This window comes from Pleurodeles waltl, chromosome 3_1 (genome assembly GCF_031143425.1).
Source record: "Pleurodeles waltl isolate 20211129_DDA chromosome 3_1, aPleWal1.hap1.20221129, whole genome shotgun sequence".
In the NCBI taxonomy this organism is placed as follows: domain Eukaryota; kingdom Metazoa; phylum Chordata; class Amphibia; order Caudata; family Salamandridae; genus Pleurodeles; species Pleurodeles waltl.
In genome coordinates, this window is record NC_090440.1 from 186,239,985 (window position 1) to 186,266,174 (window position 26,190).

Below are 26,190 nucleotides of genomic sequence, written 5' to 3' on the forward strand. Positions count from 1 at the left end.
CAGGGCTTCAGAGAAGAGTAGTTGGCGGGCTGGTTTACCCGATGATTTGCCTGTCACTTTGCCTCTATGCATGGCAGGTCCCACCGCACTGACAGGAGTCTGGAGGATACTCGTCCTTGGCGCGGCAGCGTGACAAGTTTTTGAAAGAGTAGAGGGAGGGGAGGGAGGGCCCCGGATGGTGAGCAAGGCCAGGTGGATGCTTCTTTGTTTCGTTGTTTCCCAAAGCGGCCTCAAAAAGTTACCAAACGGGCGTTAGGGCAGAGTATGGGACCAGTTTTTAGGTGCAGGCTCAGGCAGTCCCTGATATGCCTCAGCGGGAGGGTCCACAAGGGAGAGGGAGGAGCAGGAGTGCGGGTGGGGTGCGCCCTCTAGGTCAAGTCTCCTGGGCGCTCGGAGGCCCGGTTGTTAGTGTTGCACCCCTGCGCCTCCTCTCCCCCCCGTGCACTCCCTCCTCTTGACTTCCTTTATTGTTTTCCCTTTTTTCCTTCTTATTTTTTTTTCTTCTTTTTTCCTTATCTCCTCCCCTTCCTCCTCTCTCTCCTCCCCTCCGGCGGCTTTGTTTTCCTTTCCTCTCCTCTCCTTTTTTGTTAATTTCTCTACTGTCTTTTACCTTTTGTCTTGGAGAAAGCAAGGGTAAAGTGGGTGCAGCAAGGATCACGGCTCCGGCCTCCGCTTCGTCCCCACCCGACCCGCTGCAGAAGCACACACCTATCTGGGGTCCTCAGGGGTCCACAAGGAGGGGGGTGGCCACAAGCCGGCACCCCCGTGGGCGAGAGAGTCCTGAAGTTCGATTTCGAGGGCAGGCTGGGGTGTTCTAGGGCGTCCGCCGCCCGAGGGTTTGTGCCAGGAGAAGGCCCGCCTTCGGGACCGAATACCCTGGCCAGCCAACTAATCGAGGCCGCGGCCTACCAGCTCGCCACGGGCCTCTGGCGCTCTCCCCGCTCACTCCCGTCTCCTCGGGGAGAGCGCACGTCTTCCGGCCAGGTCCGTGGCCCATCCTGCCGCAGTCCGCGGTGTGTCTTGGCTACAGGCGGGGGGGAGGTCGCACGGGTGGGAGGGGGGGCTCCTCCATCGCACCCTCAAGGTTCGTTGCGGGGGAGGCGGAGGCGCGTCCCACGGGTCAGGCCCCCCGCACTCGAGGCCGCGGCTTTCCGACCCGCTTTGTCCTCCGCTTCCCCAGGTCGTGCCAGGGAGAGCGCACGTCCTCTGGTCGGCTCCACGGCTCGTCCTGCCGCAATCCGCTGCACGCCTCGGCGGCAAGCAGGGGGAGGAGGGAGGACGCAAGGGTGCCGGATGTACCTCCGAGGTCCGTTGTCCGTCGTCTGTCGCAGGGGGAGGTGCGTCTCCCGGGACGGATCTCCTCGCACTCGAGGCCGTGGCTTACTATCTCGCCGCAGGCCTCGTCTTTGTCCTCCACTCTCCTTGGTTTTGTTGGGGGAAGCGAGCGTCCCCCACTGGGTCTTGCGGCTCGCCCACGCCGCCGATCCCTCGCGCCTGGGTTAGCGATGGTTGGGGGCCCCCAAAGCCCCACCCGGCTCCGCCACCCTCGCCGCGCGGTACGCCGTCCTATGGAGCCCGTCTCCTAGGCGGCCATCGCTAGTCGTGGCCAGAACACGCCGGGGCTATGTGGTTTCATGTGAATGGTTGGTGATATAGGCTGGCGGAGATTGGGTAATGTTAGGCTGCAGGGAGAGGGTTTTAAAGCAGGAAAGGTTGTATTCTATGAAATTAGATATCAGCCTTTTGCAGAATTACAATAAAAGAAATTAAGGCAGACTGTCATTAGACTGAAAGGAAGCTATACTCAGAAAAAGAAGGTATGCAGAAGATGGGAGGTAAGAAGGTCACTGAAGAAAGAAAGGAGAGGAATCAAGAAGCAGGGAATCACATGGAAGTAAGTCAAGTTCAGTTCTTTTATGCAGTGTTTTAGGAGTAGAGTGGAAGGCTGCTTTCTGAGACAGCAAGCAATCTAAAGATGTAAGCTGTAGAAAGCAATCTGAGGATGTAAGCTTTGAGTTCTTCCAGTGAGGAAGAAGCAGATCTACCGGTATCTTGGTTGGATCACTCTATCATGCCATTGAACTGGCCATCAGAGCACAGTAGGACTAGCAAGTCACCTTTAACAATCACTGATGCCGAAAACTGGAAGGATACAAGTAATGCATCCATGCTTCAGGGAAGTGACAACGAGGAGGGAAGCCCACGGCAGCTGACCAATGCTCCCTAGTTCTGTTCCAGTTCTGTGTTCCCTCTCCCTCCCCACTGTATTCTGGTTTCTGTAATCTGATTTTAACATGACGCTTCCTATTTTCCTGCTAAAATGGAAGCACTCTCTGTAATGTGTTTCTCTACTATTTTGAGCAAAACCTGCCCCATGTGAACTGGTCTGAATTAGATAAATTATGCTGAAACTCTGGTAATCTGGACATCAGTTATTTTTTTGTTACTTGTGGTGCACTTTCCAAAAAGACGAAATTAAAAGAAGTTGTTTAGTTATCATGCAGCATACTCTGCTCTTATTCTCTCTTTTAAAGTGCTGCTGTCTTGTGTGTTTTTTCTCAAGTGAACAAATAAAAGAGTTACTGGAGCAACACTCCGTTTTTTTTATTGTAGATTTCTTTATTTGTTCACTACTCAACATTTTTCTTGAATTCACAGGTGTATAAGTGCATGACGGTTGCTACTGGTACATGTTCATTTTTGCTGGCACAGTTGAGAATAATTTGCAACTCTATATTGTGGATTTGTATGATAGAAATGGATGGGAGTGATTGATAGGATGGAAGAGGTTGTTTAAGTTTCCTGCTTGGATTGTACCTGTATGCAGTTTATGTGTTATTTGGTGGAAATCATGTACTAAAACAACTTGGGGGGGGATTGCCCTTCCGCAACCTCCTATGCTTTTGTCTGGGAAAGCCCTTTGTTGTTGTTCACGTTTAGCGCCAACAGCAATTGAAAAGATGGTTTGAAAATACCAGGTAAGCCTTTATAAAACATGTGGTTTAGGTTTCGCAGGAAACTACATGAATGCAGTTGTAGATTAAACTGGAGCAGTCTATTCAAGGCACTGTAAGTGTGGTTTTAAGAGCACACATATTGGGTGTGGTTGCAGTGTTATAGAGTGAGAGATGGCTAGGAACAAGCAGATCACAAGGTGTGTGTTATTAAGTAGTCAGGGCAACTTTAAACACCAGATGGTTGGACAGAACAAAGCACGTGGACCGATAAGTTGAGGATAATTGTGGTTTTTTTTTGCCAGTTCTTAGACTAAAACGATCAAGTGCTTTAAAGCACAATCTGCTCTTGGAAGCAGCTGAAAAGAAATGTGATGAATTAAAAGGTGGTTGGTTAATCGCTGAATAAAAGAGAAAAACTTCTGATGAATGAAACATGGTCAGAATTGCTTAATCTAGCCATTAAAGAGAATAAAGTTGGTTTGGTTTTCAATTTGTACAGAAGACAAATAAAACCCAGAAAAACGAAATTCAAAAATACAGGTGTTGAAATGTTAACGGAGTGATATAATGTGGAAATCATGTTATGAGAAACTATAAATAACAATATAAATTAGAGAAAAAAGAAGTTGAACAAATTGCGCCGCTCATCATGAGAGTGCCAGGGGTGATGAGTGGTGAATTGTCCACAAGTTACATTTTGTTTCTTAAGTGCCATCTATTTTGGGTATCTTTAATGTTGCACAGAAAATGCACAGACCAGATTTATAAGATAAACACAAAATACCAATGTGCGAAAAACATACACACCTATACATTCTCATCATTTCTCCGCTCTGTCTGTTCTTTCCTACAGCCCCGAAACATCTTCTCCAAGATTGTGAAATGAGCCCGAAACCCTCGGTATCACTATAGATAGCTCCCTCAAGCATGACCTTGATGTCAAAGAAATAACTGTCATACATGTCAACTGAAGCAGCTCTGCAACAGCGGACCATTCATCTCAAACAAGACTTCAAAGCAGCTGTACAGGAACCAGAGACACCATGCCTAGAAAATGGGAGCTCTATAATGACCAGACTACCTAAGTCCTGGATAGATATTTCTGAAGCCATGCCAAACTCAGTCACCAGGCCGATCACCCACACTCGAGTTCTAACTTCCTAAAATGGCTAACACTTGAATCGCGCTCCATCTATTGCTTGAATCACATACAAAGCAATATACCTTGAATCCCACCAACACCCTAACTCACACAAAACCTGGAGCTGTCCGTAAAAAAACTCAACCAAAACTACTTCTCAACGCACCATCTTTAAAAAAAAAAATTAACATCATGGGCACCTTTTCAAGGAAAGCACATAGGATCTGGAATGCCCTTCAACCCCATATAAAACTTGGTCCCTCATTGCAACTCTTCAAAGCCAAACTAAAAGACCACCTATTACACCTGCTGTAACAGCGCACATCCCCGCTGATGACATAGAATTCCCACAGTTGTACCATCCTTGTTCCGCTGCGGACCTCAAACATATAATATCTGTCAGTGGTTGCACCACTGCTAGACACATTGTTTCAATGTTTTTAATAGCCACAAAGAGGATCGAGTGAGTTCCACGTCTCCTTCATGCACTGACCACAATCTGACCCCATCTTGTTTCCCACTAATGTTGCTTATTACAAATGTCAAATATTGTTTATTACAAATGTATACAGCTTAAGTAGCTTACTGTTGTGTTTCTGTTCTCTGTGCATGCGTAGTCACTGCTGACTTCAATTGTGTATTTCTTTTAAATTCCCGATTGCTATACTGGTGTTTACCACGTTTTAAGGCATGGGAAAAAGTGTGGCCTGGCCCAGGGTCCCAGTCTTTCAGGGAGCCCGATAATAGAGCTAGCTCTGTTCTTAAGAGTCTTACCCTGATGACTCTTAATAATTATTGAACTGATAATCCCGTTGTCCTTTCATTTATTTTTAATGTGGGTGATATGTGCGAGTCTTTTACAGACATTTTGCAGAAAAATGTTGTACTTATGTTGCATGCACCATCCATTAAACAAAGTTTCTTTTAGATCAAAGCAGGACCTCCCATGTGAGAAATGTGAGGGTGTCAGAGAGATTATTTTCAGTGATATTGGTGAACTGCTCCTGTGTTACAGTATTGAAACCACACGTCACTATCCCTGAATATTAGATGTAAACACATTTATAATTTGGACGGGTGTGCCTGTATACTGTCACTGACTTGCCCAAAGAGTGCATAGAAGAGCTCAAATTGGGTCATAAATTCAAAGCTGTTCCGAACAGGGTCCCCCAAAATCCCTAAAATGTCCCTGTTTACCACAAAGCCCTCACTCGCCTCACTAGTGCATTTTTATGTCATTATCTTCCACTTGCAGATGTTTTGCAAGATCATATCCTATTAACCTTTGTTGTAAAGCGCTCTGGCATTTTTCGGAGAATAGCAGCGCTATATCAACTTTCTTAAAGTAAAAATGAATTAAATACTAAGTGAGATAGATGTGATATCAAATATCCCATTCCAAAAGGGATTGAGATGAAAGTTATCTTTCATTCCCTAGGCAGTGAACTATACGGGATTCTTTTCCAGCCAATACACACGATGTTTACGCTGCCAACTAGGATTTACGTATTTAGTAATCACCTGCCGTTTTCCCCAAATATAAAACCTAATGTGAATTTGTTTTGGTTATTTAGTGTTCTGGTGTGAGATGAAGTGTGTAACCCGTTTTGACACCCTCCCCCACGCGCTCCTATACACAGGGCTGGTCCGGGTGGACCCGTGAAAGGGGCTCTCAGGGGGTGGGTCCCCCCTCCCCTCTTCGTTTCCATTTCAATGGGGTGGAGAAAGGCAGTGAACTGCTCTTGCGAGCAGCTTCTCAAGTGTCCTTTGTGAGGGAGGTGGCAGGCCAATTGAGGCGGCCTGCAAAGGCCCCCATTGACCGGCGGCAAGGCGTGAACAAATCGACCCGGCACAAAGGCCCAAGATGGCGGCGCGCCTCATCCGGCACAAAGGCGGGGCGCCCAGCCAGAAAATGCCATTCTTTCCATTCAGTGGGAGCAATCAGGGCCCCCGCCTCTCTCAGCCCGCGTCAAATCCAGCAGGGGGTGTCAAACCATGCACAGATGGGCAGCTTTTCTATTGCTGCCGCTGAAAGTGCTCGTTATCCAAAGTTTTATTGTGTGTTTGGTGCTTAAGACCAAAAAGCTGGGAGAGGGGAAGGTAGTAAAACTACCATACACAGAAACGATGAATCAACCCACTTCATCATAAACATATCACATGACGTACTCAAGGGAAGGAAGACGTTGGGGGGCGATGTACCAATGTACCTATGGTATGGATATCTGGTGGAATACACTCATTGCGGACTCCCTACTCCCCCATCTTTTAACGCGTTTGCCAAGTGGCTGCACCACACAGATGGTGGTTTTAACGGGGGTTAGGGGGTGTCACACTTTATAGCTTTTTTATCTGCTTACCGTCCCCCTTCAAATGGACAAACAATAGGTTTCATCCTAGTGTTGGGGGTGTGTGGGAAATGTCTAGAGCTCACCCCTCCAATAGGCGGAGAGAGAAGGATAACGAGCCCCCGGCCCCCTCTCCCTTTCTGCGTGGGGTTAAGCAGCGTAATGAGGCAGGGGGTATCCCCCCAGACCAAGCTCTGACCTCACGAATGCAGAAAGTTTTGGAGGGACGCCTGTTCGTCTCTGCTCACTGTCTGCTGAGCTCCGGAGGAGAAAGGATGATCTGACAACAGGCCGGGGCCCTTCTTCGTTACAGGCTGCAGGTGCAGGAATATGTGTCTGCGCTGCCAAACAGAAGACCACCCGGGGAGTGCCGCGATCCGATCTGGACCTATGGGTGATTCAGACCTAGCCATGGGCTGTAGAGACTGACCTTGGTGTAGCACACTGCGCACGCCACCAAACAGGTGCTTGAGCAGAGGACGTCACTGCTATCCAGCTGAACATTATCTACCTCAGGAGGATGAAAGCCCGAGTTAGATTTGTTTCTGTGAACTGCAAGTTACAGGCGCATCTTTGCAGCGATTCATCAACTTCTCGAGCTGTCTTTAAGGAGGATTGACCAGAATATATAATATTGATCAACCTCAGCTGTACCGGACTGGATCGGCGTGAGGCTTTCAAAACCCAGGGGTACCATGAAAGAAGCCCACGTGTGCACATTGGCACCTGCGGTTACGAGACTGGACGCACGGGAGAGCTGATAAAGGGATCATTGAGTGATAGACACCGAGGCCACCAGCAGCAGGTGGTGGTTCAGCGGCTGGATTAAGAAGCTGGACAACCAGGAGGATGGCATCACAATACCGAGAAGTGGAGCCTGAAAGGCTGATGGTTCCCAGGCTGCTGGGGCTAAAACAGACGCCTAACAGTTGCTGACACCCAGCAAGGAAGCAGGCCTTGGTGGTTGACACTACATCACAGCTGAATTGTAGGCTTTTGAGCCAGAGATCTGGACCTGGAGTTGGCCCGATGAGACCAAGTGAAGTTTAAACACAGGATTATGTGGGGTGACACCATGGCCACGAGGCAGTGCCATCTTGGATAATAAACAGTGAGAACCTAAGCTCGGTGGAAATTGGATCACAACTGAGGCCGGCGGGCACATCATGGTGCCGTGGACACCAACATGAGGCAGAGATGGACCATAATAGGAGTTTGTGGAGTCAGTGAATCTACTTGGGAGATGAACTCAGAGCGGACAGTGGGATCTAGCCCAGGATGGTTCCTTCTGCTTCCGGTGCAGGTTTGGTGGACCCTCCTTTTCTTAGGCTACATCTCCAGTACCAGCTGGGCTGCGGTGCCATGCTGGGAGGCCCTGCTTCGCTGTCAGGCTGAACCAGACTGCACAGGGGCCTATGAGCAGTACCAAGCAGCGTGTAGGACTGTCTTGAACTTTGAGTCTGGGTCTTTCCTGAGAACATCACTGCCTGCTCGACCGGCTTGCCCCAGCCATTGCATTGCAGCTCTGGTGTACCTGAATCAAACCCAGGCCGGCCCAGCACTGGAGGGGTGCCAGTGTGGGAGGGACAGGCAATGCCATCAACTTCAAGCGGCCATTGAGCCCTGTCTGCCCCGGACCTCGGCAGCTGGAGGCTGCATGGGGGCACGCCTGCACTGTGAACAGGAACCAGCCTGCCGCAGGCCTTTGGCCGCCTACCTTGCTCGCTGTGGCCAACTCTTCAATGGCCGCCGCTGCACTGCGGCCTGCAGGGAAACCATTGAGCAGCTATTGGCCTCCGCTGCTGGACCACCTCTCCAACAGTGTGTCTGTGATGGGCCTGAGAGACCTTTCTGCGAAGTGCTGAAGGTCCACATGGGACGCCTATGTTTCGGGGTGGCTGGGGAGCTGCGGCCTGTAGGGAGCATCATAGAGGAGGAGGAGGGCGATTATGATGAGGATGATGAAGGAGATGATGAAGGGGGAGAGGAAGAGGGTCACAGGAGAGAGATCCCACGGGGTAAGGCCAAGGCTGCTCAGCCTAATATAGCAGCCCATGTGCTCATTTTGGGCGCACTGGTTGTGTCTGTATTGTAGCGGGGGTCGGGTGCCCCACAAACTGTAAGGATAGGTCAGACATCAGTGGTGGAAGACCACGGGCTCTATCAGCATGTGGCTTGCTATCTGCTTTTGAGGTTTGAGTTCTTATGGTTGCCCATGAGCTCCCAGAGAAGGTTCTGCTAGAAGCTGTCTTGCAAAATGGTTTTCAGCAGAGCCGAAGCAATGGGAAGGCTGATCGTGGTGTTAGACTTGAGATCAAGGGTTCAGGCTGCCAGCTCTCTGCTGAGAGATGGTGACCAGTAGGGTCACTGGGATGATTCTCATCAGGTCTCTGCATGGCTGGGGCAGTCAGTCCCTCAACAGGGTGCCTCAGGTATGTCTGACCCTGCCTGGGTGGCCTTTCAGTGAGTGAGGCACTACCGAGAACTTGCCCCATGTTCACGTTGCTCGACCTACCCGTGCGTTTAACCTGCCCACACCCCCAGGTTTTACAGCTGGACTTGCCCCCACTGTCGACACGAGCTTGCTGTGTAGAGTTGGGGGGGTCCATCCCTTGACGTAAGGCTGGACTCCGGAGGGGGTGCCGCCAGCATGTGCCTCTAAGGCCAGCCAGAGCCAGCCGGAAGTATGTGTAACACACCACCTTCTGACGTCATTAAATTCAAAAATGTAAACCACCGTTTTTTTGTTGTTGGGAGGGGGCCGCAGAATATTCACTAACTGGAGGTACTGGCAAAGTTACACGATCTTGTGCAGTATATATACTTGTGAGGGGGTGCATGGGGGTGCTGCACTGTCTTTGTATACAGCGCGTGCGACTTCTTACACAGTATCTGTTAGTGTGGGAGGGCAGCCTGATAAATGAGAGTGCGTGACGTTTGCAGTCATGCTTTTACAGGATGTGTGCCTGTGTACGTGCAAGCCCGTTCTAACGCTGCATTTCCACCTGTGTGGAGGGCTTTGGGATACAGCACGTGCCTTTGTTTATAAACGAGTACACTGTGGTTACTGGCATTTGTATGTTTACTTCTGTACATTTATGCTAAAAAGGTTCAAGGGCAGGTCATGGATCTTGCAATGCACGTGTTCGCAAAGACTGTAAAGATTAATTATAGGTAGCGTGTGCACATGCATGCATGTAGGTAAACAGAGAGCGGGGCAGCATTCCAATACAGCACGTGAACCCCTTTACTAATATGCCCATATCGTAGGTGCCAGGACATTCGCTTGGCCAAAGTGGTCATATTTACAATTATTTGGATAAAATGTGTGACCTGCTGCGTGCGCGCACTGTGTGTATACAGCTGCATAATCTGCAAGGGCGTTGCACACACATTGACGTGAGAGCAGTGCTTTAAATGGGGAGGTACTGTTCGGTACTGAGGACCTGCACTTCTTTACATTGAAAGGAAGGTACGTGCACTTTTCAGTACTATTGCAATACATTCAACGGGAAAGTGCCGTCAGTTCCTGGGAGAAAACAGGCACTCTATCTAGAGAGTACCTACACGTGTACATTTCCATTTAAAGCACTGCTTGGGAGTATCTTGTTTACACGATGCTCGCACTTTTAATCCACGGAAACCCCATGCCTCAGACAGTGCTGCCAACAATGTTAATAACGTTATCATTGTAATAACTCCCTTCAGCTCACGGTGAGTACCACACCCACACTTAGGAGACAGGGTACCTTCTAGTTTGGTACGTTCCTATATTTTGCTTGCAATCCCTTTAAACCCGCCCATATAGCCACCACAACGTTTACAATTATACTAAATGCCTGGTCAATGAACAACAGGATTGCAATCCACAAATGCACCCTGGAATTAAAATTAGCAATCCGTGGCGTCACAGTGGTCGTTCTGAAGCGTGGCCTGAATGCTTGGGGGTTGTTAGCAGTTCTGCAATAGCTCCGTGGACAGATACACAGACACTGGCCGCACAAGCTCCACCGCCCGGCACCCCCCGAAAAACAGCCCCTCGACCGCCTCCCTCCGGGCCTGCTAAATTGATTAATCCTTGCTATGTTTTTTTTTTCGGTCCTACATTATAATTACTCCTGCTATCTACTTCAGGAAATTAGAAATTGTGTTTTTGAATGTGGCCAGTCGGACGTCCCTGGTCTTTGCTGGCTTGTTGGAGACTCCGTCATTGCCACAGTGCGCTCTGTCAAGCGAACGACACGTTTTACTCTTTTACAAAAGGCTCCTCACGAGCACTCTCTGCGGATGTGCACAGCAATGGCATGTTTACATTTTGTTGCACCTCGTCAGCGCCTGAGGGGCGCAGGCATCCCACGGCATGAGAGCACGCCTTTGTTTAAAACACAGAAACACGAGTGTGTGGTGTAGAGAAGGCCTGGCGTGGAGCCACTGGGATCTGCAGCCTTGCCCTGAACTCATAGTGTGTGACCAATAATAGTAATAACCCCTCCTTCCTTACTCCAGACCAACCCACTTTACAAGGGAAAAACGCAGTTTTACTTTTGACTGAACCCTGCACCACCCAAAGCGGCTGAATTTAGGGCCAGATGTAGCAACCGTTTTGCATGGCGCAAACTGCGAAATTCGCAGTTTGCGCCATGCAAAACGGGCATCGCGATGCACATTCCCATTTTGCGAGTCGGTACCGACTCGCAAAATGTGAAGGCGACTCGCAAATAGGAAGGGGTGTTCAATTCGCAGTTAGTACCCATGTGAAGTTCCCCTTTGTGGATGTCGCCAAAATATTTTTTCAGAGCAGGCAGTGGTCCAATGGACCACTACCTACTCTGAAAAAATGAAACCAAATGGTTTCATTTTCCTGCGTGTATTGCAACTCGTTTTCCTTTAAGGAAAACGGGCTGCAATACAAAAAAAAAACTGCTTTATTAAAAAAGCAGTCACAGACATGGTGGCCATCCCTGTGAGTGCAGGGAATCGCAAGGGGGTCGCAAATTGCGACCCACCTCATTAATATTAATGAGGTGGGTCTTTGCGACCCCCTTGCAATTCGCAGATGGTGTCAGGGACACCATTCTGCATATGGGATTGCGACTTGAAGTGCTGTATTTGCATTTAAAATGCACGTTTGAGCTCTGCAAATACACCAATGCAAAGAAACCCCCCAGACATGTAGCATGGGGCAGATAGAAATCTTTCCAGCAGCCGTATAAACTCGCGTGGCACTGTTCGAGAAGTGTAGCAAACAATTGACACCGTGAAGTCGGTGTTCCAGATATCACTTAGGTAAATATATCTGTGGCGTGAACTTTTGAAGAAGATAGCACGTAATTATCAGTCCGCTACCTGCCTCCTGGTCACAGGCTGGATGCACACGAGGCTTAGCGCTAGCGATATCGAGATACCCACAGGCACAATAAACACATCCAGACGCATTTTTTTCTTTTCATCCTGGCATTGGTTATTTCTTTTTTCCCCATGTCAAATGGCACCAGTTTCGAAGGGCAGTTTCATTCAACCTTAGGCTGGCAAGTGACATCACGAATGCTGGAAACAGTACGTCATTGCATACAGCAAGAAAAGTTAAACTACAAATCCCAGCATTCTTAGTGCTATTGGCCAAGAGCTAGGACTGTCACCTACGTAGGGTAGCGAGCTCACCCCATGTCATTGTGTTTTCAGTTGTGGAGTTTAAAACGACAGTGTAATGCCATCAGGTGTGTTAGTCTAATCAGTTAAATGGAAGTAAACCGTGGCTACCGCTCTCAAAATGCAAGAAGTTATTGCATGAGACTCCAAGACTCCAAAAAGTTTGTAGGGAGTCTGCTCTTCCCGCACGCCACCGTCCCATTTAAAGATATATAAATGAAAGCAATATAGGGAACTACAATAAAACCCGGGCATTATGTTTACTTACAACTGACAGCCAAGCACCATGGAAATATGCTCACAAAATGGAGATTACGCCACGAGTAGGGTAACTAGGCGCCCCGGATGTGCCTGGGGTGTCCCACTTTCCCTGTGCAATCTGCCCAAGCAACTTTCAGCACGTCTCGGTTCTCAACGCGGTTTGAGTCGGGGTGATGCATGAGAACATGAGAACCTCACTGCCTAATCTAGCTGCCTGCCCCAGGCACTTCATTGCAGCTCTAGCGCGCCAAACACAGAGGTAAATTTGTATGTGTTCCAGTGCAGAATTCGTTATCAACCCTTATCAGGAAGAAATGTAACAAACACTGATAATACTGGCTGTACTAATTTACAGTTATAATTAATTCGTGCCTCAGTGTCTGTTTTCTATGTTGATGATCTCAGTCAATTTAAGTCATTAGGTGCCACTCGGTCGATGGAAAACTGTAGTCCTACCTCTATGTTACTAGAAGGTCCCGATTTTTAATTTTCAAAAACTATGCAAACCTGTTTTCTTAACTATTACTTCAAAGATGGTTTATACCCTGGATGAGTCTACATTCTGGGAGAAGAGAATGCACTTTCTTCTATAATGGACTGCATGTTCCTGTCTGCTGACAGAGGAATATCCATCATAGCTCTCTATTTCACAGTGTATTGTATTCATGTACTTGCAATCCTTCATTTATGATTGGAAATACACATCGTCAAGCAGAGGAATTCAAAGGGATGTGAGCTTGAAACCCAGGGCTTTTTTCACCGCATTACACAGCTGGCAGGGAGGAAACTTGAAACTTGTATTTTACTTGGTCTCTGCCTCTGTCACAGGCCTGACAATTTTCCAGGTCCATGCGCTGATGTGCTGCTTCAGTCCAGAATTGCTAGACTTAAATGCGGGGATACTGGCTGGAAATGTTTTTTAAGGCCACACAGTATCCGCACACCTAAATCTGTCTCTCTCGCGATCAGGGTCAGGGGGTCGATGCTTTTGGTTATGAAGCAAGATACCTGTACTAGAAGTATTAACAAAACAAAAGTAAAGGTACTTTAACAATAGTCACATGCCATAGAAGCAGGTATTTCCCATCTCCATGAATTCTAGAATTGGACTGGACCAGATGCTTATGATAGGGGGGCTCCCTTCTTGTTTCTATTGTAGCATTGTTAACCTAGCAGTCAAAAGACATTAAAAAAATAAAAAAAACACCAGTCGTTCAAATAACTGGGACGAGACTTCAACTGTCCACTAAGCCAGTCAGAGACATTAAAAGGTCACGAAAACACAGTGCAACATTCTTCAAAGCCCCAGCCTGGAAACATTCGGTGCCCTGCTGCATTTGGTACTCTGAAAGTTACCTAAGCTATAGTTTTAACTATAGTCAAATCCAAGCCAGTTATGCTTACGTTTATTTACATTCTCTCTATATAGGGAAGGCCCCTTTAAAATAAATAAACATATGGTTTCATAAACGCAGGTGGTGCATCCATCGTGGTGGATGGCGGTGTCCAATCACAGAATAAAATGGCTGCCAGACTGGCTGAGATGATGATCATGGGCCCAATTACCTCTTAGCCCTCTGTTTTTTTGTTATTCACTTACAAGCAGGCTGTTCTGGCTACATTCCATGAAATTCACGCTCAAAACCTGTAAATATTGTTTTTATAACTGTTTGCTTTAAAAAAAATCACTTTGTACAGAAAATATGGAAATGAAAATACATGAGATTTATTTATGTTGTATAAAGAAAGAAAAGTTATGTTTTTGGACTACTGTGTTTTTCATGTTTTTTCAACTTTTCCAACAGTGCAACACGTGAATCTTTATAAAGAGTATTTGTCCCCAAAACTGTGTATGGAAACCTTTATTTTTGATGACTGCTAAATCAGTGCTGGCAAATAAAATGTATTTACATGGGATAGTGACTTTTTGTGGGATTGGTAAAGTGGAAAGGAAATGTTCAAAAATACCTATCGGGAGGTGGTGTCTGCAGGTGTAATTTACAAGAACGAATATAAGAGAGGCATGGACTCGGACCTTTAGCAAACGGCTTAGTTAGTTGTAGGACTTCAGCTTTTTGGACCAAAAGGAAAAATATTTCCAGAAAATGCCTGATTTCAAGATTTAAACACTATGCGGCCACTGAATTTTTCAAGTCCTGGACATTCATTTAATCAATGTATTCTAGGCCTGTAGCCGCCTTCTGCTTGACCCAACTGGGCTAACAAACCTGATAACAGAATTTTGAGAAATGCATTTCAAGGGCTCGAAATATGGTGTCTTGCGGATATGTAGCGATCTGGCAGTCATACTTCTCAGAGTTAAAATCTGACTCCCAACCAGTGTTTTTCAAACTTTTAAATGCCACGTTCCCCATTGAAAAAAAAATCATCACCCCCCCCCCTAGAATTTTTCACAATTCTTCTATTAAGCTTAAGCTGCAATGTTTAAATATATCTAGACTTATTTCAACATTGCAGTTAACCTCTGTTACCTTTTTAACAGTGCAATGCATTTTTCTGCTTATAACAAAGCACTGTTATCTGCATAATGCTTCCTTTGGCCAGACCCTGGCGTCCTCTACCCTGATCGGGGGGCCTCTCCCCAGTTTGAAGACCCCTGCTCTAGACCAAGGCAAGAGACTTTAAGGTAACTGAAGCTGACACAGTCTGACTACAAACAGAGGTAGGAGACTCCATTACAGTGAAAAGATGGCTGGAGCTAAACGAAGTTCAACTCTAGATCAACATGTCACACTCCATTGTCAACTAGAGTTCCATTGATCCTGGAAAGCTGAGCAGTGTGACTCCGTTTGGATTTTGTTTTTTTTTGTTTAACACTTTTTTGTTCCTTGTGAAGCCCAAAGCACTTTTCTGGGAGATCACTTAAGTAGCTACTCCATTTGTATCAATTTGTGTAGGGCATTATACTTCAGACAAGGCTGTGGAGTTCTCAGATTTCAGTTGGGTTCCTGGGCACCCTCCACAGGGCATGGTTGAAAGGAAGGGTGCTGGTTGTGGTTAGGCCTGCAAGAAAAATGTGGAGTGGGGAGTGTGAGGTTTGCAATCGTGGTGTGAGCAAGGTGTTTGAGGAGGGACTTACCAAGCAAAGCACAGTTATAGGGTGACTGTGGCAAAAGGCATTTGACAGACAGGTTCACAGCTTGCAAATACCCAACAGTTGTTCATTCTCAGTTTAGTTCCCCTAGTATTATGTTTTAAGAAACAGACAAGTCTTTTAGGATCTTCTAAGTTCAGGTTTGTTACTGACGGTTATTTTCTTCAGAAGAGTGTTCTAGACCAAGGTGGAACTTGGCTAAAGCCTCAGGAACCACGGGAAAGGCCAGTGTGACTGAAGACAACTGTGTGAATACGCAATGTGATATTTGAGACCTCTGCCAGGTGGAACCTGAGGACTAGAAACACATTCAAATGAGGAATCTCAACTATAGCTGCAGACCCATGATGTTCAAATAAGGCCTCTGATTTCACTTGGCCCTATTCACTGTCAACCAACCAACCACACACCTAAAGTCCTCCTCCCTCTTCCTCACAGACACCTCCGGGATCCGCTGAAGCAACAGCAGACACGCGCTTTCTCACACCTGGCGGCCAGAGCCTGGAACGGCCTTCCCCTGCACCTCAGGATCTCCTCAATGCTCCAGCAATTCAGGAAAGGACTCATGGCCTCATGTTCAATTGAACGGTCCACCACTAAGCAGCTAGCAACTATCCCCAGCAGTGCCTTGAGACCCTCACCGGTGATATGCCGCACTGTAAAAATCCCCTGATTGACTGATTGATTCTGCTCTACTAACTTCAAAGAGTGCTGGGTGAGGGGGGTTGGTAACGGTATAGGAGGGAAGAAGTGGGATTGGCCTACTCTGCTTTCAGACCAGAGTGGCTTTTCAAATACATAACTTTGGAAGGTGTATTACTCCATGAGAGCTAGATAATACCAACAGTGTTAACAGCTCCCTAATTTCATAAGTACCAGATCACAGAAGACCCAACACTATCTCAGCAAATTGCCTGCATCTGTCACTGATGGGTAGATTATTAACTCACGTAACGCTGAGTTTCAGTCACTACACTCCCAGTATCGCTACACAGATCAATATCTCACAGAATGCCCAATATCTATTAATTTAAGGTTCAACATCAAACAACTGAAATACTAGAAGCAGCTCACTGAACATCCAATATCAGATTCACTACATGTCCAGGATGTCCTCACTGAATGCTCAGTAAGACCTTACTCGGCAACCACAATCTCAAAACATTCCCCAGATCAGGTCTGAGGATGATTGTCTCAGCCACTGTCATAGCCAGAGTTGAATACAGAAAAAGGAAAAAAGACAGTCTTATCCCCCCTTGCCCAGACATCACTACAAGGTCTGACTCTCATGCGGGAACCAAATACAAGACTGCCTTCATTACCTACAAGCAAATACACATGAACACCCCAAAATATGTGTCAAATAAACTGACATTAGCAGGAGGAAACAAAGACCTGCAGGGGAACACATCCCAAGAACATTCCCACAGAGAAACACACCTTTTTTTTTTTTAGCAATAATCCTGATTTTGAGGGGGAAGCAAAGCCATTGCTATTATTTGGGGTCAGATTCTCAGTTTGAAAGATACAATTTTCTGTGCAACATTTCTGAAATAGGTGCTCTCAAGCCTGCATTTGCCCCTCTTTGTATGCACCCGTAAACAATATATTATATAAAAAAATAAAGCCATGAAGCCATGTACAATCATACCGGCATGACCTCAAATCACTTGGAAAGCATGGTATATGATGATCCAGGGCATCTGCTTGATGCTTTAAGAGTAAATAAGTCTGGCGCGGATGAACATTTGAACTAGAGAAGTTCTGAAGCGAAGAGGCTAGTTTAGATGCCAGAGAGATGGCAGATAGTGGCTCAAGTCCACAGTCTCCGCATCATTTTCTTACATCTTTATGAGCGAAGAAAGATCCTCCTGTAGTTCTAAAGAAGAGTGACTAAGGCCTTCACTGCTAATGGAGAAAGATATTCACTGATTAACGTACATACTGCATCAAAAGATAAATGGCATCCAAGCCCACACTCACAACAAGGTGATTTGTCTCTAGGCACTCAAAGCAGCACACATAGTGCCAATTTGAGAAAAACGAGAAGGGGAACCTACCCATGTACCTCTTACCTCCATTAAAGAGATGTCTGCAGCTAGCATTCACCCCACTAACATATTTTACAACTATATTGTGAATCTACCGGCTGTCAGAGTGACACAAAACTAGGGTCACTCTAATAAGATTAGTGAGTGTAACTGCGGGGCACACAACTAAATTGCCATTTCACGGCTTTGTTTCTGCAATAGAAATATATGATTTTTTTTTTAAAGTTACAAATAGAGTTACTTGAAGGAATCCAAGTGAAAGATTTCGGGGGATTTCATACTTCCATGCTCAAAAGACTTAATTCGTTATCACTGAGCAAGACATGAGATATCACCGAAAAAGTAGCACAAACAGTGTGAGAAGATCTTTATTTAAAGTCATTAAAAATTGCCATTCTCTTCCTATACCAAGTGCAAGGTTCCTAGGATCAATTTAATCCCAAGACTGTGGCAGCTGACATAGTGTCATTGTTGCAATAGAAGGAGGGCCATTTTAGATTTGGCTTTGATCACTGAAGCCAAACAAAATGGTGGTCAGTGAGTTGCTGTCCCAGGCAGCCACTACAGCAGTGACTCACAAAAGGACATTGTCTTTAAATGGTGATCGATCCTATTTCAGTTCAGGTTTACAACATGTAAGTAGAGGTGGACTGGCCTACACAGAATTGGGTTCAACTTCGGGATGAGCTAAAGCAGAGGGAGATTCAGATTTTCAGATAGGACACATAGCTTCCAAAGAGTACTAGGGCTTGAAAAATCAGCCACATGGCACTGCACCTGAGTGAGCCCCAGGCTTCCTGGTCATTCAGAGAATCAGATGAATTCCCTATATGAGAGTCCACCTCTTTAAGAAGACAGTCCTTTTTCTTAACAGAAACTGTCTTGAATGCCTGGGAACTGTGTAGTTGTTCTGCCTTTATCCACCATTGACTCAGTGAAACTTTGCATGGCTTCTCTCTTCACAGATGGATGAATTACAAGGAATACAGTATCAGTGCATGTTCTCCCCTCACCACACTGTCCACTAGTGCGCATCAGAGCTCCTCCCTGGAGACCGACAATGGACGTCAGTCTCCTGGTCCATGCAGCTTATGATGTAAGAGCAATGCTCAAAAGCCGGAGGTCAATCACAATTCCCTTCCAGCGGCTGGCCTCTCCAAAGATCATGTCCAATCATGTGACAGGCTTTCCATCATAAAACCCATTTAATCTTAGGCGGGGTTTCCAACGTCGACACAACAGGACTAGAACAAAGCCAGATTTTCAGGGTATCAACATGAAACGCACCAGTAATTTAAATGGTAATCATTTAAATAGTCAGTTATCCTGAAAATCAGACTCACTGGACAACCCGGCTTTAGAGTCACCCTCACCAAGGAGGTTTGCGAAATTCTGTATTAACGTCCCTTCTATCCCAGGGCAATCTTCAGAGGATTGAAGCAGCCTTAACATCTATTCCACGCCTGATCCTGTTAACACAACTCGGTGTGACAGCTGTAGCATGAGCTCAGGCTCAGAATCCATTCCTGCTCTATTATTATTTAGGACGATGACAAAACCACACATGTAACCAGGTTTGTGATGTCCACACAACTACCTGACGGACACCTCACCCATCAATCACAGTGAGCAGTACCAGAGTACAGCAAAAGTGCAACTATGTTTGACTGGATTTTAAATTTTTTTATCTAAAACATAAAATACAGTATTCACACATAAGCACGCACACATGTCTATCTTGAATGAACTGGACACATTTCTTGTTTTCCTCTGAGACTAGTCTTGAAACCCTTGAAGATGGAGGACTCGGGATGCCGCAGAGGCTCCTATACGAGACAATGATTGGACACCTCACTGGAGGCTGCAACCTGAAATACAAAGAAAATCAGAGTTATGAGCTGAAAATCATAAATCGTGATCTTTGAAGAGACCCTCTGCTAGAGTGTGCCTGTTATGATATAACAAGAAAATTGGACAGACAACTCCAGAGGGAGATCGGGGAACACAACTGTAAGTACAGAATAGATGCAAAGTTACACAACTTGTCTACACTCTGGCAGGGGTGGCTGGTGAGCTTTGGAAGTGGATGGGCATAATACTTGCCCCGAACTTCAACAACTCCGACGTGTCCCAGGAGAGTTGAAGGGGTTCTCCCTCCAAGAAAAGTTTGAAAAACATTGTCAAATAGGACAGCATTTTACGCACAATTTTCACAGAAATATGCTAAAAAAAAAAGCCATATTCTCTGAAACGGCCATTATAAACTCCCAAAGAGCTGTCTCAATTAAAAAAAAAATGTGCAGTGGGTGCACAACCCCACCCACGCCACAAAGTCAATCATTACCTTTATAGTGCCAGGACCAGGAAATGACTGGACTGCCTTCCATATGAAATGAGTGCCTTCTTATGCCATGAGTTACATACAATTTGCCATTGCCAGAAACATTCAATTAGTGCCACCTGTAAACCATGGGTGATCCATTAAAACAATTACCCCCAGTATGCCAGCAGCAGCATTTTTATCATGGGTACCCATCCCACCTGCCCCACATGTTATGATTGTCATCTCTAATGCCAAAAATTACATCCAGTATGCCAGCGTAGGATTTTGCTGTGTACTCTCCTTAAATCAAGAATTTACTCTAATATGCCAGGGCCAGCATTTTGCCATGGGTGGGCCTTAAGACAAGAATTATGTACAGTATGTCAGCACCAGTAATTTGCCAAGGGTAATCACTATACCAAGAATTACTTCCAGTATGGCAGCATTTTGCTATGTGTGTCCCAGGTGACAAAAAATTCCTCTAGTGTGCCAGCAACAGCATTTTCCAGGGGTACCCATTATGTAAATAAAAACTTCGACTATTCCAGCACCAGCATTTTGTTACGGATATCCTATATGCCAAGACTTGCCTCCAATATGTCAGTGTCTGTATTTTTCCAGAATTACGCCTAGTATTCAGTTCCTTCATTTTGCCACGGATGTCCCATTTGCCAAGAATTACATCTGGTGTGCCAGCATCAGCACTTTGCCTAGGGTGCCCCCATATGCCAAGAACTACCTCCAATATGCAGACTCCAGCATTTTGCTATTTGTGACCTAGATACTAAGGATTATGTCTAGTATGCATGGGCCAGCTGAAGACTCATAAGTGCAAAACACACACACACGTTTACTTACACTCTTACATTCCCTCACACTCACTCGTTCTCACTCAAGTTAACTTCCATTCTTTCTCACTCAGTCCCAATTATTCCCACTCACTGTCACTCTTTTTCACTCATTTGCCCTATTCACTCTAGCATATGAGAAAAAAACAACCCACCCACACCGTGTTTCGCTCACATGCCCATACCGTACCATTCACACTGCCTCACACAGTCAATCAGACACCGGCTCGCACTGTCACACCCTCTCTCCCACGCGCTCACATGCGGTCTCACTCACATACCTATTCCACTGACCCACCTACATGCTCACACGGGCTTGCTCACAAGCTGTCACTCAGTCTCACAGTCGCAAACTCTGTGCTTGCACACTGTCCCACTCACACACTCCTTAACTCTCACAGCACACACACAGTACAAACTCACCCACACATACAACTTTTTATTTAGCATCAGCTGCCTCAGTAGGGCACATCAACTTTGCAGCTGCTGCTGCGTGGAGCCTCAGGGCAGGTACAGGCTGGGGAGCAGGAAACTGAAAGCCAAGGCCTGTGCAGGACAGAACCGTGCCCTACAGACTTCAGCTTTCAGTCTCTTGCCTTGTCACCTCTCCATCTCTTCACAGACTGGAGTGGGGCCAGTGAGGAAACTGACTTCATCCTACAAATATCCCACCCTAGGACGAGATGGGAAAGGCTGAGCTGATATCTTGGTAGGCTGATAACTCCGGCCAATGCAGGGAGTAAGCCTCAACTGCCCGGGGCTCCCTTTATCGGTGACGCTGCAGTGCGTTTCTAATAGGGAGGCGCCCAGGCATGCCAGACTCCCGAGGTCAGGGCTGGGACTTAGCCAGCTCTGGAAAACTTATTTGATTGCCGGTGTGTGCATCAGCCAGGCTCCCTGTCTAACGCTGTTGCTGATCCGCGCTCACAGCGAGTTTGGACATTTTGTTTTAAACGCACCAAGAGACACTAACAGGTTATCATTCACTGCGAGTAGAATAAATATAGGGCAGGAAACAAGGGGGGGGTTGAGGCCCAAAGTACGTAAGAATGAGGGACAGATGCACTATAGTCTGTGTCATTGGAAGTATGCTCTAATGGACTAAATCATGCAGGACAGCTGACTGAGTTAGGAGTATATGATTATTTATACAATTAAAAGCACAACCTGGGATGTTATTATCCAGCTATTTTGGTATTTTAAAACACATTGATACAGAAAGGACCCCAATCCTAACAATGTATTGATAGTTAGGAGTACAAGACCTTTCGAGTCTTTGAGGGTGGGAAAGACTATATAGTCTATGAATTTCCTCCGCAGACACTCTAGGTGTTTGGCAAGTCCTGAAGGATGCATCCTAGTATAATACCAACTGCACTGGTGATGCAGCATCCATTTAAGGACCAAAGAGGTTCACAGTGACACAAAGAAGAATCAGGACATGAGTCCTACATCAACAGACAGATGTGAGCAGAGGAAAGTATCTATTTTCTTTACTCTCCACTTCATATCATGCAGGGAAGGGCAGCTGAGATTTCGATGATAAAGTTCACCGATTCCTTTGTTTTCTACTCTATAGAGGAAGAGTTTTGGGTTAGGGCATGAAACATTAGCTATTAACAAGGTGGGGGAGACACAAACAGAATGAATAGGGGCATTATGACTTTTTAGATTCCATACATTTTTCCAACCTACCTATTGCAAGTCCGTTCACGCTAATTGATCACTGAGTGCATACACTTACCAGGTACCATGAATATCCAACTTGTCCTATGTAAGACTGAACTCTATCGATGGATCCGTCATGCTTTTTGGACCCGAAATGCTTGGGACTCCAGTTCGCCTACAAACTGTTTTTCTAGTCTTGGAAAATTTCACGAAACCAATACCACAGCCTTTCTCCAGATGGTCAAAAGAATTGATCTTGAAAACCCTTCATCAGTCTTATCTGGATATAGGAGGCCATCTTTAAAGCCATGTGGTGCCCGTGCAAATGCTGCTACTAGCCTTAAGGTTCAGTGATTTTTTTTTTTGTTTTGTTGGGGGACACAATTTAGTAATTTAGTACAGGTCCACAAGGTGTTTATTAGTGTGTTCTCCAGGCCACAACCACACAAGCACTGTGCATGCTCCGCTCTCCCAATTTTATGGAGTAGGACCCTTGTGTAGTATGTCCTGTGTACAGTGCTTAATTTGTAAATAAAAACGTGCCAGTGCCCAGAGCTCTATTCTTAAACGCGTGGCTGCTGCGATTATATTTACGAGCAAGGAATACTGAGGCAGCGTAATCCTGAAGCCATCTCAGACCCCTTTAATTCATTTAAAGCCACTCCCTGCCCCTTCAGCTCACTCTTGCAGCTTTCTGCTTTCTCCCATTGTGATGCTTTTTCGTTTTTGTCATCCTCCATCTTTCCCATATGTGTCTTTTGCTCGCAGTAAATGCTTGAGGCAGAAGAATAAGCGCCAGCCCTGAAAAACAAGCATTTTCAATGCAACGGGGCTCGCATCTGCTCGAGTTGGAGCTATTTGCATTGTAAACTCTTAACCTAACTTTTTTTGCCACACAAATTAAAAGAAAAAAAAAACAGCACAATCGCGCTATGTAAAATGCAGCAAGATCGCGCTGAAATTGAAAACAAAAAAACAGAGCGCGATCGCACTATGTAAACCCCAGCACGATCGCACTGCGGGGAAAATGAACAGATAAAGTAGTCCAGAAACCAGGCTCAAAACATCGAGCCTCGTATGTTTCTAGTAGTTTACCGGTGCTGTGTAGGCAGCCTAAACACCGGAAAAGGCATGATGTATGCATGCCTTTCACAAATGAAAGCAAGCAGATTTTAAAGAGCAAGCCCAGGAACCAATGAAAGAGACTGACGTGACCTGGGCGTGGGTTGAAGCCCAAAGAGAGATTACTTTATGGACGGAGCGCTTTGCGCTCACCCATAATAATTACCGGTGCTCAGCACCAGAAACAACAAGCAAAAATTAAGCACTGCCTGTGTACTATTTTAAATTGGATTAGAGAATAACTTGTCTTTATCGCAACTGCTAGAGGGCGCCCGAGCACTGCCTGCCAGTCTTCTTTGTCCATCTCCCCCACGTATTGCTACCAGCATCCCTGCAGTCGGGTAAGCCCTGTGTGTTCCTCATAGGGGTGCAATATGTGAGCAAGACTATTTTTTCCCTATGTGGCCATCCAGTAATCTCCCCTCATGGGGGAGCCTAGGATTGAGTGTCTTGATATCTCATCTCCAGTCATAGGCTGAATATACAACAGACATGAGCCAATGAAGATGGCCGAAACATACAGCAAATACGAGCCTTGAAGATGGTCGAAACATACAGCAAACTTGAGCCTATGAAGATGGATGTGACATACAGCAAACACGAGCCTATCAAGATGGGCAAAACATACAGCAAACACGAGCCTATGAAGATACCCGACTTAGCACCCCTCTCATCTCGTTTTGACTTTTAAATACCAGTTTCATTTGAAACAATATATCTATAAAAGGATCATCTTGACTGGCACGGTCCTTTTCTGCAATCTACAGCGATCACAAAAACATGGATTGTTTCTAAACATATCGTTACATCTGATGCTCTCCACACCAAACGTGCACTCTCACCCATGCACCCCCAGCACTTGTGAAGAGCACTGGGACAGCCGCCACTTTAGGAGAGCGATCACTACTGCAAAGAGTCCTCAGCCTCTCCCACACTATACTTGGAAAACACTTAAATAACTATAGTTGATCATATTACGGATAAAGGTATGATACCATATCCCTGAGGCCCAGGGGCTGTTCTTAGTGTGCTGTTCCAAACTCCCTACTTTCTCTAACATCTGCAGCATTCTTGGAGACCTCTATCTCCACCTGCGTAATAACAAAAAAAGCACATTCTTCATTTGGCTCTTAGGGTCACTCTCTAACGCCTACCACTCGTCAATACACAGACCCATGGAAACCCTCTCAACCTCACCCCCTCCCTCTCTCTTGGCTCATCGATACCTGCTCAGCTAACCATTTTCAGTCCTATGAATTTGCAAGCCGAGTCCCCATTGCACTATGTCCACATTATTTGTTGCAAATACACAACTCCATTCTATATAACAATGTCAAATCCAGATTAATCTTTCCCCAATCATCAACTCCACCTCTTTCTATCTTTTCAAAAATACCTTGCAGTACGTTTTCAATTATACTGCAGCCGGCCCTAAAGCCAGACACTAACCTCCACAGTCCGCCCTAGCAGTAAGAAATCTAGAACCCCTCAACAACTACATGAATATAAATCAGGACTAAATTCCTAGTCTGCCCTTAGCTCACAAACCCCTCTAAACAGGGGTCAATAGCAACAGAGTTTTCAGAAAATTATTAAAGAAGGAGGTATTGTGAACATTGCTCCTTTATACGTACAGTGCATGCTGGATATGACCACCTTTTGAGTGGTATTCCACCATGTGTTTAGCATTCACTAACTTAGTTGTGCTGAGTCCATTTTTGTTGACATTAGGACTCAGTGCAATCTAATCCTACTACTGCATGAAACAATGCTTCTGCCTTGTCGTTTTTATACATATTAAAATTGGCATATACCTAATTGGCACATTTAAATTACTTTTATGTCACTAGTATGTGGTACTATATGTACCCATGGCCTGTAAATTAAATGTTACAAGTGGGCTGCAGCACTTATTGGGCCATCCGCTAAGGTATCACTGAAAAACGTATCTCAGGCCTGCCACTGTCCCATGTAGGGCAGTTTTAAACTGAAATTTCGACCTGATAAAATAAGTCTTTTGTCAGGCCTAAACCTTCCTTCTTAGGTCACAGCCTACCAGACAGTGTAGCTGTCTGTTATGCAAAAGACATCTTGAGGAGATTTAGAAAGCTGACCTGAGAATGCATTCTTCCCATCATTTGCCATTGGCTTTGTGGTTTATAACTCATGTTTTCTTGCTTCAAATTTGCTGGCTTTATTTGCTTTAGACTCCCCATGCCGAAGTACATATCTCCCCATGCGAAAGCAGTGTTCACAGTATTCTTCCACAAACTCGTTTTCTGTAATGAACAGACATGTACATCTTATTCCTATCTCAACACATCTGCTGGGCATTCAAAGACCAAGGTCAAACCTCAGGTGCTGTTTTCCGAGGGCACTTGTTTTTATTTCGTTGCTGAAGCGTACCCTCCTCCTCTTGTTGCTAAGGTACCTCTATGTCTGCTATGCTACTTCTGAGGTCGGATATTTACATCTGACAAAACATGTCTGTAGTGATGCTACAGGTAATGTGCCCAATCATTTATGCAAAAAAGTGCTACAAAACAAAAAAAACCCTGTCACTGTGCACATCATCACAAGTAAGCTGTCACAGACAGGTAACTTGTTTTCATTGGAAAATGCATACCAATTTTATAAGATACAATTTTCAAATACAAGACAAGTACCAATAACTTCATGTACCCATCGTTAAACCCACATTTTGGTG

General features: G+C 45.8%; 2 protein-coding genes across 4 annotated transcripts in view; one reads left to right on the forward strand and one right to left on the reverse strand.

The window, feature by feature from the left end:
• The first annotated feature begins 7,530 nt into the window (after nucleotides 1-7,530).
• Nucleotides 7,531-8,633, forward strand: LOC138283917 (growth arrest-specific protein 1-like). Its single transcript, XM_069222143.1, has one exon. The coding sequence runs from the start codon at nucleotides 7,633-7,635 to the stop codon at nucleotides 8,539-8,541; it is 909 nt and encodes a 302-aa protein (XP_069078244.1). The 5' UTR covers nucleotides 7,531-7,632; the 3' UTR covers nucleotides 8,542-8,633.
• Nucleotides 8,634-17,874: 9,241 nt separating this feature from the next.
• The window catches only part of ULK3 (unc-51 like kinase 3), a 197,843-nt gene continuing 189,527 nt past the window's right edge, over nucleotides 17,875-26,190 (reverse strand). For all 3 annotated transcript variants that reach the window (XM_069222140.1, XM_069222142.1, XM_069222141.1), the window contains one exon: nucleotides 17,875-19,390. In XM_069222140.1, coding sequence (XP_069078241.1) covers nucleotides 19,374-19,390 — 17 coding nt within the window. In that variant the 3' untranslated portion in view covers nucleotides 17,875-19,373. The remainder of the gene's footprint in view (nucleotides 19,391-26,190) is intronic.